At 39.8% G+C, this 16,906-nt stretch overlaps 1 protein-coding gene across 1 annotated transcript; it reads right to left on the bottom strand.

Moving 5' to 3' along the window:
* Window positions 1–723: 723 nt before the first annotated feature.
* On the bottom strand, window positions 724–15,128 carry LOC146383113 (D(4) dopamine receptor-like). Its single transcript, XM_084934282.1, has 4 exons — window positions 14,267–15,128; window positions 11,806–11,918; window positions 7,856–8,445; window positions 724–3,826 (listed from the first exon to the last, which is right to left on the bottom strand). Exons 1-4 carry the CDS (start codon window positions 14,564–14,566, stop codon window positions 3,621–3,623), a joined length of 1,209 nt encoding a protein of 402 aa, XP_084790408.1. The 5' UTR covers window positions 14,567–15,128; the 3' UTR covers window positions 724–3,620.
* Between the last annotated feature and the right edge of the window lie 1,778 nt (window positions 15,129–16,906).

Raw genomic sequence — 16,906 nt, 5'->3', positions numbered from 1 at the left:
TGCTTTTTAATAACAAGTTGGTAGCCTACCTGCTATATTAGAGTGACTCCGTATTAATCATTTTGGACATGACATTTGATTCTGCTGGGTCTCAGGCCCAGCAGCACTCAGGTGTCTGCTGCTGATCACTGATAGTGAAGGAACGAGCCATTTCTGGCACTTACTGCTTAGCCTAACCACAGTGAGGCGATTTTATTGACTTAATGCCAAAATTCACATCTGTAAATGTAGAGTTGAGGGGTTTTAAAAATCACCTTCCCTGTTGGCCTGGCCTGTTTTGATTGATGTAATCTGTTGGCCTTCTTGACTTTTCACTATCAAATAATGATAATGTTCTTTTGTGTGTTCAAGGTTCTGTAGGGACCCCATTCAGTCAGGACTGATGTTAGGAGCAACTTAAACACTAGTTATAAAGCTTACTTCTGCTGACATTATGGCTTACAATCTCCCTTTGCTGCAGTGATGTAGCAGTGTTATAAATTACATGGTGGTGCCGCAGTGAAATTCTTTTTGGTAATCATTATGGATAATCTAATTATCCATAATGAAAAAATATGATTTGAAAACACCTAAATTGTGAAATCAAGATAGAGCGATAGCAAAAAGGAAGAATGACCTATTTCAACCCTAAGGAGTGTATAACACATAATAAAGATAATCTGGTCCTTATCAGATATTAACATTAGGAAATGCAATCTCAGATGAACAACACATGAGACTGTATTTCATATCAATTCAGTTTAATTTATATAGCACCAAATCACAACAACAGTTGCCTCAAGGCGCTTTATATTGTAAGGTAAAGACCCTACAATAATTCAGAGAAAACAGAGAAAATCCCGACAATCATATGACCCCCTATGAGCAAGCACTTAACAGGAAGAAACCTCCAGCAAAACCATGCTCAGGGAGGGGCGCCCATCTGCTGCGACCGGTTGGGGGCAGGGGGGAGGAGGACAGGACAAAGACGTGCTGTGGAAGAGAGCCAGAGGTTAATAATAACTAATAATTAAATGCAGTTTGGTGTATAAACACATAGTGAGTGAAAAAGGTGGCTGAAAAAGAAACACTCAGTATCATTATTTATTTAAGAAAAATGCAAAAACAATGAGAAAACCTAAGTACAGCCTTACTGCTTCCATAGGAATTAAGAGGTTATATAGCAGCCAGGTGCTGCTAATCAAATGCACTTGACTAACGAATCACCAACACGTGTGTCCACCTCTATAAAAGCAGACAAGTTCATGGCAGTACAGTTTGAAAAAGACTGAACAAGTATGGCTTGTGGAAGGTTGGAAGGTTTGCCAGGAAAAAAAAAAAAGAACATGGCAGCACAGTTTATTTTTGCAAAGCTGCATCTAAACAGACTACAAGACTTCTGGAACAACGTCCTTTTGGGCGATGAGACCAAAAGTAATGATTTTTTGACATAATGCCCAGTACCACATACATCTCACACCAACTGCCAAGCAGGGTTGTGGAAGGGCAATGATTTGACTCAGTCATAAACTCCTAAAGTATTACAGAGTCAAATGTGTGACCATCTCTCTGACAGCGAAAGCTTGGCCCAAAGTGAGAGATGTACATAAAAACACAAACCTCAATTAATTCTTAAATACATAATGACATTGTGGAGTAATATGTCATGTCATGTTCAGGTTATGATTGTTTGTTTGTTTTTCATGTCCTACTATGTAAAACTTAAGAATTGAAAGTGTACTTGTTACTTTCTACCATGTCTGAATATGGTTGCTCAAAAATTGTTTTCTTGGGTCATAACAGTAATATTAACCTACATGTGACCATTTCCACTCAAAATAACCATAGACTGTATATATGAGATGGACATAGCCACCCTGGCATCACCATTTGTATTGTGCACTCATTTTAAAGCCATGGGGTTAGTGTTCTAGCTGCTGGGGATCTGATCTTCATCTACAAACATCACATATGTTTGCAACATGAATTTCATTCTTAAAATCTGAAGAATAATGTTATATATCATCATGTTATATATCAGATAGTTCCATAAAAAAAACAAACAAACAAACAAAAAACTCCAAAAGGCATCAGCAACACAAACACAGCAGAAGTCCAATTAAGTGAATCCAACAAGAAGTGAAGTGCAACACACAGTGTCCACATATTGATCGAAGTGGCCACGCCCCCAGCTTTCAGTCTTAAAAAAGTTAGTCAGTAATAGAACAAGTCTTGAGCAGAGGGAACTCATTTGACCTCAGTCTGAATGTAAAGGCATTGACTGGATTAGCTCATTCAGCCTAGTGGGAATTACCTGCTACCTGATGACTTGAATCATAAAGTCTGTTGTTGTGACTTTAATGGAATAAATGTGTAATGTGTGGTGTGAACAGTTTAACACTCAAGAACAACACAAAAACAAAAACAACTTAGCCTTGGGAGGTTAAGAGGATTATTGCCATGGACCCTGGGTTTCTGCTCAAGTGTTGGATTTATTTTTAGATTCTTGTATTTATGGTGTTTTGAGTTATTAATGAGATTATTTTTGTGTGTAAAAATTCCTAAATCCCATGTATTCCCTAGAATCCCTAGTGCTCCAGTTTTGATCATGCTGATTTCTGTTTGGTTTTGCTATTGGGTTACCAGCCTAAATAAACAGCTGGCTTTTTGTTCGTACTCCAGCTCACTCTATCTGCATTTGGGTCCTACATCACACTCCACCATGGCAGATTAAAACCTTTCAGCGGCATTTGATGACTACATTTTCAACTACTTTCCTGGCAAAAGGGCTTACAAATGATTTTATGACGATGTAATGGTTGCCCATGTATAGGAATTTCTTTTACTTATGTATTAATCACATTATTTTATTGTATAATGCCTTGGTGCCACTGGATTTTAACATGTCTGACACTCATACAGTAAGACAAATGGTGGGGGTGTAGTAAGGAAGTTGGGGGGAAACAGACCACTCCACAGGAAGAGTCTTTTGTCTCTTCGAGGACTCTGGGAGGTAGCAAGGGAGTGTGAACCTTAAGGTGTGAAACAGCTGTGTACTGCCTTTTGTTCCTGGAGAAGGTATTTAACTGAGAGCCATGTTAGACTCAGTGAGACTCTGCTGACCCTGCCCCGCGGTCATGTAGGCTCTCCACAAGCTTGGTGTTCTGTTCTTTGTGTGTTTGGATTAAAGAATGTTAGCTACCGCTCACCGCTCGTCTGCAGGCTTTATTTAAATGGAAAACTTCCACAACACCCGTCTGCTTCCACCTACATCTTGGATTCATCTGTGCACTCGTCAACATTTTCTCAAGCGGGCCTCAAACTCTGAAAGAGACTATTCTTATTAATGTGTATTTTTAGCAAAAACATTTATTCTGAAAAGATGAGTTTCAACATATAAAATAAGTTGTGTATGGCAAAAATGATATTGAGCCACCTTATAGACTAAGAGAACAGCTTCTTCACATGAAACATGAAGCTCAAACACACTTTGCTGTCATCAAATGTAGAAAAAGAAAAACCTCACAGAGGAAGGAAACCATGGCAACATAAACAGACTAAAGACAGTATATCAACAGTCAGCAGCATCTCTTGCAGCTGTTGTAAGAATGGTCCACGGAGCAGCGTCCACTCCGGTAGTTCTATGAGCAACAGCGCTGGAGGACTTTTTTGAAGAAGTTCCTGAACTCAGTGTTGAAGACAGTGTATATGACGGGGTTCAGGGCGCTGTTGACATAGCCCAGCCACGTCACCACGCTCATTGGGGCTGGCGGGATGTGGCACTCTTGACAGCGTGCTCGCATTGTGTGGAGGACAAAGAAAGGAGTCCAGCAGAATAGGAAGGCACCTTTGGGAGAGAAACAGGAATCAGGAGATGAATGCTTCGTCTCTGTGAAATCAATACTTCTGATCCTAAAGAGCAAAAAGTCAGTGTTTACAGAGAAAATACATTTCATTTTAAAGTTAAGCAAAACAGATATCATTCACATATTATGCATTATATTAACATAGTATTAATATATTTAGTTGTGGACAGAGGTTTACATACATTTATCATGCACATGAATGTCATGGTAAAATTGGACTTCTAGCGATTTGATTGGACTGGTCTTCTTCCAGGGTGGAAAAACAAGAATTCAGGGTCCAGAAATTTGAATCCACACAGAGTCAAAAGTATACATCCAGGGCTAAAAATATATGCATTCGTCCCCACTGATATTTCAATAAGAGAGATTGTTTGGAAGAATTAAACAGGATTTATTGAGATACAGAATTCACTTAAGCTATTTGACCACACTGACCCATGATAGTAGAACAGATCTCACTGGTGATAGGATTCAAAGGCAACGACTGGATTACAGCAATGGTGTCAGCATTGAGTTTGGTGGTATGGGAAAGTTGAAGTAATGATAAGAATAGATTCTTTGCACACTCAAGAAAGCAAGCAGAGTGAAACTTAATGTTTGGACTTAATGTGGATCACTGTCCTGTTGGAATACTCAGTTGTGTCCAAGTTTTAACCATCTACAAGTTTCCAACTTGAGGTGAAGTTGAAGAATTTGGAGGTAGTTCTTCTTCATTACTCTATCCACTTTGTGTATGTACCAGTACCACTAGCAGCAAAACAGCCCTGGGGCATGATGTTACCACTACCACTCTTAACAATCGTTATAGTGTTCTTAGGTTTTAAAGTCTCACCATTACTCCCTCTTTCACTGGCTAATAGCTCAATATTTGTCTTGTCTAACCATAAAACATTTCTCCAGGAGGCATTTGGCTTGTCTATGTGGGCAGTTGCAAATTTCAGTCAAGCTTGAAAGTCCCAATTTTGGAGCACAGCTTCTTTCTTGGTCAGCACGGTCTCAATTCATTGCAAAGTAAAACTCACTTCCTTATGGACACTGATGCTAGTGTTCCAGCAGTTTCCAATTCATGATAGGATTTGGTCTTGGTGATTCCTGGATTGTTCCTGAACATCCTTTTGAGGGTGAAAGATTGGGTCTCCTTCGAGACTTTGGCAAAGTGGTGACACATCTGAATAACTTGTACTTGCATACAATTTTTTAAACTGATGATTTTGGAATTTGCAGTTGTTTAGAAATTGATTCATTCAAGAGACCTTCCCAAATTATGTAAATCTACAGTTCTCCTTGTTTGATCTACACTAAGTTTTATGGACTTTCACACTGTTCTGAGTATTAGTTAGTCCAATGAGTGCTTTCAAACAAATCCTTTTTATGCTGGCAAAGAGAAACTACTGAGTTTTATTCAATCACAATCACTAACAAGAAATTAGGCCATGGTTTTGTCAAGTTAGCAAATTATAGAACCTTCATGACCACTTATATTATATTTAGGAGAATCTGTGTATATATTTGAGCCTGTATATATTATTTTGACCATGTGTCAATTAAAGAAAATCCTGAATAAATTCAAATTTGTGCACCCAAATCTGTTTTTAAGTCATGAAAGATATATGCTGTACAATCATCCCACCCTGGAAAAAGAATAGCTCAAATGATGGACCAAAATGACCATGGCATGCATGCCCATGATGTCTGTATGTCAATTTCTGAACAAAAATGTAGATAATCAAGCTTGTTCAAGTAGAGGAGTATCTCCCCCGCTATATGGCAATTAACCATCAAAGCAGAACAGATCTCAGTCGTGACAGGATTTAGGACAGAATCTCCTGGAATCTAAATGTTGATGACGAGTCACCACAGCAGCAGATGAAGATGGAGATACTGAAGATTGAAAATGCTGTACAGTCTGGTTTAAAGTGGGACACCTGGTTACATTAACCCACTAAGTGCCCTTCATATCTACCAACTGGGATTGAACACTAACTCTCATGTTATGATTTTTGGATTTATTCCCAGTATTTGTGTTGTTCTGCATGTTTTGGATCTTTGTCTTGTTAAATAAATGTTTAAACCACCACATTATGGAGCCATTGCATCAAAGTAGAAAAAACTAATTACTGTGCATCACTATAACCTCTGGTCACAAAAAGACTATACCAACACTCGCTTTTGTCCACCGAGCCTCTCTGATTAACTAACTCAGTATACATCTTTCTCAGGCTACCTGTACCAAAAATTCATTTTTTAATTTGGTAAAAGTCCACTTAGGACATTGTAACTTAGAGTTTCTTTCTCTCATATTTTCTCTCATTGATCCCATTGATAACGGAGAGCACCTGACCCAAGCGCAATTTATACCTATTGATAAAACAGTGCTCGCAACGAGCTTTCTAAAAGTATTTTTTCCTTGACTAGTACTGTATAAACCACCTAATATATTTGGATTATATTGCTCAGACTGTCACTTAAACATGAGCCTTACCTGCACACTTAAACATGCACCTGACATGGCCTTAACCAATAATTGGATTTGAGATTAAGGCGCTGTAAGGATTGGCTGCTGTGTGCTAAAGGAAAGCACTTGTTCGCATTAGGGAGCAAAGCTGGCTGCTATTAATAGACTGACCCCTTTCTAATTGATCTGTTAGTGCCTCGGGATTGGCATCAGAGGTGGCGGTGAAGAGTTCAGGTAGCCGCAGAGCAGAGATGTCTGACATAACAACATCCACTTTAAAGGTTCACCGACAATCAAATCTCCAGCAACAGTTTTAGCAAGAAGGACAAGAAGAAAAATAATGATGGTTGATTGTTTTTCAAATGACAATATATATTTTGAATATCAGTAAGTATGCATAGCTTCTTCAATGACCTGATTTAGAGGGGATCAGGCTTTCATGTCAGGATCAGGCCCCTAGACTCTGGAATATCCTGCCACTTGATATTCATACTGCAGGGTCCCTCCAGTCTTTTACATCCCGTCTTAAAATTCACTTTTATACCATTGCTGTTAATTCAAGCTCAGCTTGAGTCCCATCGTGTTTTTTATGTTGTGGTGTCTGTGTTTTCGTTTTTGTCACATGATATTGTATTTGTTTGATTTCATGTTTTCTTTTATTGTATTTATTTTATTATTCTAGCGTTTTATCTTCATTGATTTGAATTCATTTTGAATCAACCATTAATCAACATCAGAAATCAAATTGACAGTGTCATTGATTTTAACTCTGAAGAGGTGAGTCTGATGTTTTTTGGAGTTGGGAAGAACATCCACCTCAGACACCATAATTTGATATTAAGCCTCGACTGACATTCAAATAAAAATGAGCTAGAATTAGAGCTGAGGCTGAACATTGATAATAGTCATCACATGTATTGCTTAACTACTGCGCTGAAACAAAAATGCATTTCTTCCTCAACTGCTCACCATATATATATATATATATATATATATATATATATATATATATATATATATATATATATCCATTATGTTTTGGTGTTTTGACCTTTCAACACCATTTATATCTTTAAAGTGGGTAAAATTATCCCTGAAATCCAGACTCTACACCAGCTGCAGGGCCCACCTTTATTGTGTGACACTTAAATTGTGCCATTTGTTTGTGTTACATCAGTGTTGTTCTTAGTACAACAAGATTTGCTGCACTTTGGGCTTTTGTAAGCCCAGGGCAAGTTCCTAATTCAGCCTTATGTGGTTAGGATGTTACTGAAAACAAGCCCAATGATGTTGATTTCTATAACAGGACTTCTATCAAATATAGCTCTAAAAATATATATTTCCTTCTGCAGAACATCAAGGAAAAGTTAAAGTGTTCAATTCCTTGTTTTCCGTTGGCCTGCCTCCTCAGCATTCAGAGTCCAACCAATGCCACAGCAGCGACAGGGCCAATAACAACAGCGAACCAATTTCCACTACAAAGGCAGCTTGGTTTTAGATTATAACGTTTTCAGTTAAAATGTCTCCTCAATGCTGCTGAAGGAAGTGAACTCACCCACAACGACAGGAAGCACCTTCATAGCCTTCCTCTCGCGGCTGTTGATCTTGGCCCTTTTTCTTCTGCGCGGGTCGTGGTTGAACTTAATCTCTGCAAAACTGACCGCTGGCACAGGGCCGTCTTTGTTCTCTGTTGAGTTCGGGGGCAGGTCTGGGGACTGCAGGGTGGATGCTTCATCGAGAATATCTGCTGGGTCTCGCTCTATAATGGGAGGCAGCAGAGGTGGCAGCGAAGCCAGAGGAGGCAACGTGGCTGTGGCCTCCTGCAGCTTGCGGCACGCCTGGATGCTGTCCTTCAGCTTGGCTTTACGTGCCTCCTCCCATCGTCGCAGGCCGCGGAACATGCCACAGTACAGCAGCAGCATGATGGGGCAGGGGATGAAGAAGGAGCAGACGGAAGAATACAAAACATAGTCATCATTCTCTAGTTTACATTCCCTCGGATCGCGGCCTGGGACATTGTTGATGCCAAAGATGATTGGCGAGGCTACAGCCAAGGCCAGGATCCAGGTGGCCGACAGCAAAACAACTTGCCGCAGGTCCACATGCTTCCTGTTGTAGTTGAGCGGGATTGACACAGCGATGAACCTGCAAGAGGGGCCAGAAATATGGCATCACAGCCAGCTTAGAGCTGCTACACTAGGTTTAGGTTTTGTTTATGATATATGGTTCTAATTTGGTACTGATGGTGTTTTGTGTTATTATCCTTATTTCTTGTCCCAGTATGTCCAAAAGCATGCAGTGGTCTTACAGCCACAAAAGAACAAAACCCATCCAGATAATTTATTTGTTTTGCTAACCCTATAGCAGAAGAACTAAAACTATTTTTAAAATGTCTCAAGGTGGGCTTGAAGGATTTATCCTCTGGTATCAGAATGCACTGTACATTGTAGTTCTCCACACTCAGAGTGCTCACCACAGGAAGGCTGTCTGCTGCTGAGAACACCTAAAATGGGCATGTACCAATTCCACTGCCATCTTAACAATTCTTTAAGACTGAAGGCAATTTTATCTTTTTATGGAAATAAAATCAAACTAACCTGAATCTTCACACTAGTGCAGAATTTAAGTACTCTTCAAACACTGCAGCCAGTAACTATGTGATTAGTTACAGTTGGGACTGAAAGATGCTGTAGCTGTAGGATGTTTCCAGTTTCATCTTAATCTTTTTTTCTGTTTTGTTTTTACTGTGTAAATAAATAAAACTCTGAAAGAAGCCCCTAGCCCTCTAAAGTGACTCTGTCAAACCGGCTGCTTATCAGGCAGCTTTTTAAAAACTAGAAGAGTTCCTTCTTCAGACCTGAACATTAACAGCAGGTGGACTCTGTGCAGACCTTCAGATTCTGCCTCCTGACCAGCCTCTTGAATTATTCAGACTGTCATCCAGTTAAACCTCTAAACGCTGCTGGCTACTTCAAAAAGCTTCAGATCATCATCATCAGTCCACGTTAACTTCACTGCTCCCCATCAGTCTTTGATGTAATCATATTTTCTGGAGTCAGGACATCAGATTTGAAGAGCATCCTGGATTTTTGTCATCCCTCAACATCGGCTGAGAGTTCAGATAATCTCATTGAGACATCCTAACAAGCGCTGAGCGAACCTGGCAGTTCATCAGCAGTGGACTCATCCCTCATTTGGGGATTTAAATTATTTTGTCTTTTCTGGGGGTTTTCTTTTGGCGCTTTTACAGGAGTCAGACAAAAGGTCGCCGACATATCAGAACCATTGGACCCTGACAAGCTTTGGATCTGATGGTGTCCCTGAATGTTCCTGAATCATGAGAGGCCAGTTAAAACTCTTGAGTCTTGAGTCTCTACATTAGTTGTGAATCTTTACCTCATTCTTTTCAGCAACTGTACAGTTTTTCCTCATATTTTCTCTAGGAGTCCACTCCGGGAATGAACACGTGGAGTTTAAACCTGTATCTGTTTTTCCAGTATTGTGGTCCAAGCTACAATGGAGTGGCTGTAGTTCAGGAGATAAAGCAGATCATCTACTAATCGGAAGGTTGGTGGTTTGATGGCTATTCCAGTCTGCATGCCAAAGCATACTTCAGCAAGATACTGAACCCCAAGTTGGTCTCTGATGCGTTCATTATATGAATGTGTGTGACTCTCAGTTAACGCTTAAGCACTTAAACATAGAATAGTGTTTGTGTGAATGAGGAATGTTGTATAAAATGCTTTGAGCCCTTCAGTAGAGTAGAATATATAAGATAAATATAAGATAATGTATCATTCATTAGTATCTATCGATGTACTATCTACACAAAAATATTTTGATGGGATACGGAGTCTTGTGACGTCTGTTTGAATTTTCTAGTTGTTTTCTTGATATTTATCTCAACATCTACTTTATAGTTTTGCACAAAATCTAGTCGGGACATTCATAACACCCAGATGATGAGTCATACTCACTCATTTTCTCAGTTCTCTTATTTTCAGTCATGATCTTTTAATTTTTTGTACAGAGGATGGATCAACTTGACATGAAAGTCATTTAAACTGGCCAGTAGCATTTCAAAGTGTTTCCTGTGATGTATCTCAAGATGTATGTTTGTATAGATACATTCCTGAGTTCCGAGAGAATGGAGAGTACTAAGATATATCTGATGATCTTTTAACTTTTAATTTCACCACAAGGTTAGAATGTGTGGATTTAAATGAAAAGCTTTACGAAAACTAACATCTTGTTTCCCACAGGATGACCTTCCACTTACCTTGGTGGTTTGTACATTTACTAATGTCACATTTAATAACTGAATAACTGCGAAGTTAATGAACTGAACTTAGCACTTCATTAACAGACGAAATGTCTGTAAGCTAATATGGAGAGCATCTTCTAATAGCCTGACAGCACCATCGTTATGAGCAACATGGCAGCTCCCTGAAACCGATCTTAAAGTTCAATCATGCAGATCAGACTAAAAAGATCTCTGGTTCCTGCTGTCTCCATTTATTCTAAGCACAGGTCTACTTTTTAGTTAGAGTGTTGAAGAAAAGCTGTTAGGCATTTTAACAGCTTAAAGAGGGGGAATAATTCATATCCATACTGTTACTAAATGAATGAAATACAAAGGGTTTAAAGTGTCAGACGTCTATGGTTTGTAAGGTGTGGAACATCAGCTGTAATAGGACAACAGACACAGAACAGCCACAGTGCTCTGTGGAAAGTTCAATCCTAATCTGAGCGGCATTCTTGCATCTTTCACAGAACCTACTGCTGTAAAACATATTACAGTATTCACTCCATTAAAAAGTATACATTACTACATTGTAGTAAATGCTGCAGGTATTCTTAGGTACTTTTTGCATTATTTTGACATCGGTGATTAATACTTTAAAAGGCTGTAGGACCCCTGTGGTTTCTGAATTCTTTTTTGTGTTGTAACAAGAGTGAAGAGTTTTTAGAGAGTAAAAAGCCTAACCTTCCTCTTTTGGAAGGACCTGGCTCCAAGTGGAAAGCTGTGGCAGGTTTCAAATTCCCGTGCTAACCAATGATTGAAGTCACACCTCTTTATGTTCAGTATATGCTGAAAGCCATAAACATAGAAAAACAAAATCTTTTACACAGCTACTGGTCCAGAGCATTTAAACAGGCTTGTGTTAACTGCTGTTCAAAACAGCAATATGTGAACTTCAAGGGAAGAGGCTGCAGATGTATGGTCTTCTTGAAAGCAATATAACTTTCAATGAGACCCAACTGCTCAAGAACAATTTGTAATTGTTCTTAAAATTTTGTTCCAAGAAATTCAGCTAATATTCCTATTGTCAAGATCACTGACCTACTGGCACTTCCTGTATCATCACCACCAGGATGAGATTTTTGTTAAATACCGTCCATCAAACGAACTGCTGATTGTCTGCTGTTCTCTTGCAGTGCGGCTTCAATGTAAGGGAACAACACAAGATCCTGCTGTGTGTACCTGTACAGGTGAGTACTGACCTGTCAATGCTGATAGCGCAGAGATTGAAGATGGAGGCAGTACACAACATAACATCCATCGTCATGAGACCATCACAGATGGTAGTGTTGAGGGTCCATACACCATCCTGGAACTGAGAGGCAGACAAATGCTTGTCGTTTAATGTTTACTCATACCAAAAATTACCTTGACACACAATCTGAAATCAAAATGGGCCTTCTACTCTACAGTTTCTTTATGATACAAAGTTTGAACATATGCTATGATTCGTATGATATTTTAGCTTCATATATCAAATACTTTTCAGGCTGTATTTTCAGACCATTTTTTCCACACATTGAAATCAGAGTCAATTGTTGAACAGGAAGTTGAAAACTATTAAAGATAAAAACCTGAACATTTCACTTCCCCTTCTTATCATAAAAATGAATCCGGAGCTGTAATTGTTCTGTAATAAGTATTTGACATATGAAGCTAAAATTTCACAGCAATTATTCTGCCTGTCCAAACTTTGGACCATAAAATTTGTATGCAAATCAGAGATGGTTGAGCATAAAAAGGTCTAAAACTTTGGTGATTTGAGATTTTTTTAAAAAGGAACTGTACTCCACCAGCTAAAGGTTATTTTGTTTTATTACCTTCAAGTCACTGTATGTTCTTGCAGAGTAACGTGCCACTGAGTAAACAGGAAGTTTGACCTAGACTGAACTGTCCTGTCCAGCTTCTTTACCAGATCATGACTAGGGATGGGTACCGGTAGGTTCTGACATAAACGGTAGTAACCAGACCGAAAAGCAGCGCACATTTCGGTGCTTTATTTCGGTGCTTTTTTTCCTGAGCTGTGATACACTTTAGATTCTAGCCAATCATTTTACGTTTCCGAGGATAGTCGGCGGGTCCAGGTACGTACGTTCTTTTAGAGCAGAGCTACAGATTAAAAATGCCCAAGGAGGACCGGTCAAATGTATGGCTGTACTTCACAGCAAAAGATGCAAACTCAGCAGCCTGCAGCAAGTGCTTTAAGCTGATACTGTGATACTGTCAAAGGAGGTAACACCTCAAATCTGATGAAACACCTGGCGACGCGTAGCGTTTTTTTTTTTAAAGCCGAGAAATGCACCGTATTTGATAGCTTGCTGCGAGACCTCACACCGTGCACATCTACTGCGGGTGTAGCCTAGCCCTGCCAGTGTAGCAGAAATGATGAGGATGATGATGGCAGCAGCAGCAGCTTCTCTGCGTGAGTAGCTTAATGTTGTTCGTGTGTAATTTACGTTGAGTAGGCTAACCACGTTATTACATTAATGCATGTAAGGTGAACTAGCAAACATCATCATAGTTACATGCGGCTGTCTTCTTGTTTGATGGCAGGTACTCCCTTCACCCTGGCCAAAAAGGCTAAAATGACCAAAGAAAAAGTGGAAAACAGTTAAACATGAGAGGTTTTTGGACAAAGTTTGTGTTTTTTCCATTGATTAAGCACTGCTTCCAGCCAAGAGTGATATCATATATGCCCCATAGCTGCAGAAAAGGCTAACATTGTTATCTTTTTACAAAAAACAGCTGAACACGAGAGGTTTTTGGACCAATTTTCTGTTCTCCATTCTTTAAGCACCGGTTTGAGCACCGTTTAAGCACCGGCACCGTTTCAAAAGTACCGGTTTGGCACCGGTATCGGATAAAACCTAAACGATACCCATCCCTAATCATGACCCTGTCAAACCACCACTGACCTTTGCTTCAAACCTGCAGAGCATTGCATAAAAACATCACTCTGAACTCTGAAGATCAATAAGGAACAATGAAAGGTGGTGATATGGAGTCATTAGAGAATATCTTTGCTGACAAAAGCAGATTTGGGGTGGTCGTGATTTTCATAGCTGAAGATCAATTTGTGTATTACACAAACTGTCTCCTGGTTTCTGCATGGGTCTTACTGTTTTTCACCAATTTTAATAACATCGACTGCCTAGTTTGTTAGTTTTTTTGGTTTGTTGCTGTTTAATATTTTATGCAAAATCTATATAATCTTTTACAGAAATAAAACTCAAAGATCAGAAAATGTAAGCACGGAATTTCTATTGTGAAAATTGACCTTTTATGTAGCAGCAAAATGTTTTTGGTTTACTTTGGAATTAAATATCTCAAGTCAACCAGCTCCTGTGAATTTATGTCTGACATGGATTTTAAAGAGGTAATGGATTCTGCTATTATTAGGGTTTTCTCTGCACATTCAATGAACTTTTTAATGCCTTTTCAAATAATTTGTTGGTTGAACGCCATCCAGAACTGCTACTGCAATGACCTGCCATCTGGTGCCCAAAGACTCAGAAAGAGATCCAACAGTTTTTAGGGTCCCTGAATCTAAATACTCCTGTGAGATTAGCAGCCTAAGACATAACTGGAAGCTGTGTCTCTCATTTATGGGATCTTCTCAGTTAATTAACATGTCCAAAGACGGTATGTTCCGTCGTATCTCACCTCCGAATAGACGAAGAGCGGCAGCACGAGCACCGCCAACATCAGATCCGCCACTGCCAGACTCACGATGAAGTAGTTGGTGGTGGTTTTCAGTGCCTTTTCGACGAACACACTCAGACACACCATCAAGTTGCCGCAGATGATGACGACGATCAGCAGCACCCCGAAAACCAGGGCAGGCAGGTTGTGCCGTGCCGCGGTCGCTGTCCCCGCCTCCTGCGCTGCGCTCAGGTTTGCCACCATCTGCGCCGCGTCGGTCTGATCCCGTCCGAGCCACAGCAGCGCGGCCAACGGGCTCATGAAGGCCGGGTTGGAGTCCGACTGCCACACTGTAGCCTTATCATGCTGTCACACAGACTCCACTTAGACTGTAGCAGACTGTAGTGACGAGCTCCAGTGCGCACCGTTGCGCCTTTTACGCAAAAATCCTCTGCGTAAAAGCAGATGGACAAAAACACAAGTTGGTATTTACAAAGTTAAACTTTTATTTAAATATTAAAAATATGGTGATGAAGTCAGATTTTTGTCACAAAGAATATTTAGTGATGAAAAAAATCCAGAAGAATACAGATGCAGTTCTTGGCGCATTAAAATCTTCATATCAATAGAAAACTGCTTCTTTCTTTAATGCTGGGAAGATAGCCGAAGGACTCTGGGGTCAGACAGCAGAGAAAGTGTCGTGCCGTGGATGTTTCCAGCTCCCGAGTGTTTGCCTGCAGCCCGCTAGCACAAAGGCCACCGAGGCCAAATTAACCGATTAAAGCCGCTTATCACCTGCGCTTTACGGTGTCCTTCAGCCCTTGAGCTCCAGCAGAAGTTTGTCCATCTGTCTGTTCATCTGCGTGCATGCGTATCACGGAGACTGGGGGAGACAGGAGTGGCCACTGCAAAAAAAAAAAAAAAAATTAATTAATTAATTAATTAAATAAATAAATAAAAATATCCACTGAATTTGACCTCTCTACCTCTATTTGTGCTGTTGGTGCATTTTGGAGCAAGTTTTGATGAAATTAAGTGGAAAAAAAATATTCTTTTGTTTCTGATCAGTACAGTTGTAGCATTAGTTTATCACTCAGCATTAATTAGCTCATACACCTTTTGGATACTCCTTGATATTTAGGATTGCTGGCCTTATCTGATAACTAATCTGATCAGTCTGTATCTAAAAGACACACACAGAGAGAGAGAGAGAGAATCACATTGGGACAACTACAGTGATAATGCCTAGGGTAAGAGTCACCTCTCCTCCATCTTTTTATATACAGTTTGCAGTTTTATACCACAAGAGGCCACTTTCACATTAAAGCCTTGAAGTGTTTTGAACGTTGGGGGAACATTTCTTGCAGTGTTAAGTGATTGAACAAGGTTCAGCTGTGCAACAGGGGCCCAGAGGGTGACAGAAAACTACAGGAATCCTCTGCTGCTGTTCAGCATCTGGATTCAGTTCAATCAAAATAATTGATCAGTGAAGGCATTTTATTATTAACAATTTTATTCAGGTTCAATTCAGTACTTAAACTTTACTGTTTTGGTGTTGCTACACAGGGGGGTTCATATTGAGTAAAATGGCGCTGATACACGCTCAGTATTGTGTTGTGGGTACAAGGGCCCATACATTTATGGGTTGGTTGCAGCTTTCATTTAGTGGAGATATGAAACCACCACAAACACTCAGCCACTGGTTGCTGTGGCTTGCTTGTTTTTGCTAACAGACTGCTGAGGTGTTACTATGTGATCGCTGGTGTATTAGTGTGTTGGCATTAAAAAGTGGGAATGCTTCGCAATAGCTGAAGTTGATCACCTGCAACCATGCATTTTAAAAGTTGTCACTGTGTCACTGTGCCTGGAACAGGTGCAAGAACAGATGACAGAGTTATCACTAGTGGTTCAAAAATTCCTTTGTGCAATTTGACAAAACTTAAGTACTGAAAAACAGATGTCCTAATGCAGGTAAATGGTTAAGAAAGCTTCATGGTTTTCAATTTGCACCATTACAGCGTTGTAATCTATTATTTTTCTTAATTTAATTTGCTCCCTTTAGTTTTTCCTGCACTGTTTATAGTCTGTGATGCTTTTCTGAGAACCGTTTTGTTCTCTACCAACACTAATGACTGCCTAGAATCTCTTCTCGTGTTGGGTCTGGAGGTGATAAGGTGAATTTTAATTAGAGGTCTTGCTGTCTACAGTGATGATGGATCAGCTGAGCACTGACGGCATCCAACACTCGGGGGAAGATGATGGGGGAGCAGTGAACACACCTCCTGTCTGTCTCTGGAAAGACTTCAGAAATGTCAATTTTTAATGTAGTTTAGATCAGCTGACCAGCAGCTGTGACCCAGTTTGTTGCTGATTTTTAACTCCAGCTTGCAAAAAGGCATCTTTCCCATACAGTACCATGCAAAAGTCTTGACCCACCCATTATTTCTTTTTATTTTGCATACAAGGAACTTGAGTTTCTTGCAATTTCTTGAGGTCTTGAGCAATAACCTTCAAATATTTTCTTCTCTCTTTTTCAGACCAGTCCTTGTACCTGACCATTTTCTGAGGAATGTCTTCCTTGGTAAGCTACGTAACACTGACCTATAAATCATTCTATTATAAAAAGGGCAATTAACTCAATGGATATACAAGTTTTGTGTC

The sequence above is a fragment of the Perissodus microlepis genome, chromosome 7 (assembly GCF_051167445.1).
Source record: "Perissodus microlepis isolate ML-2025 ecotype Zambia chromosome 7, ASM5116744v1, whole genome shotgun sequence".
NCBI lineage: Eukaryota > Metazoa > Chordata > Actinopteri > Cichliformes > Cichlidae > Perissodus > Perissodus microlepis.
This window is presented reverse-complemented; position numbering and strand designations above follow the sequence as displayed.

What these genes read in the sequence shown, in the direction of transcription:
- LOC146383113 (XM_084934282.1), bottom strand. Translation starts at nt 14,566, where the DNA reads ATGAGCCCGTTGGCCGCGCTGCTGTGGCTCGGACGGGATCAGACCGAC. An exon ending in TGCGCTATCAGCATTGACAG is followed by an intron (nt 8,446 to 11,805) that starts GTCAGTACTCAC and finishes CCCCTCTTGCAG; the next exon opens with GTTCATCGCTGTGTCAATCC. An exon ending in GGTGCTTCCTGTCGTTGTGG is followed by an intron (nt 3,827 to 7,855) that starts GTGAGTTCACTT and finishes TCTCTCCCAAAG; the next exon opens with GTGCCTTCCTATTCTGCTGG.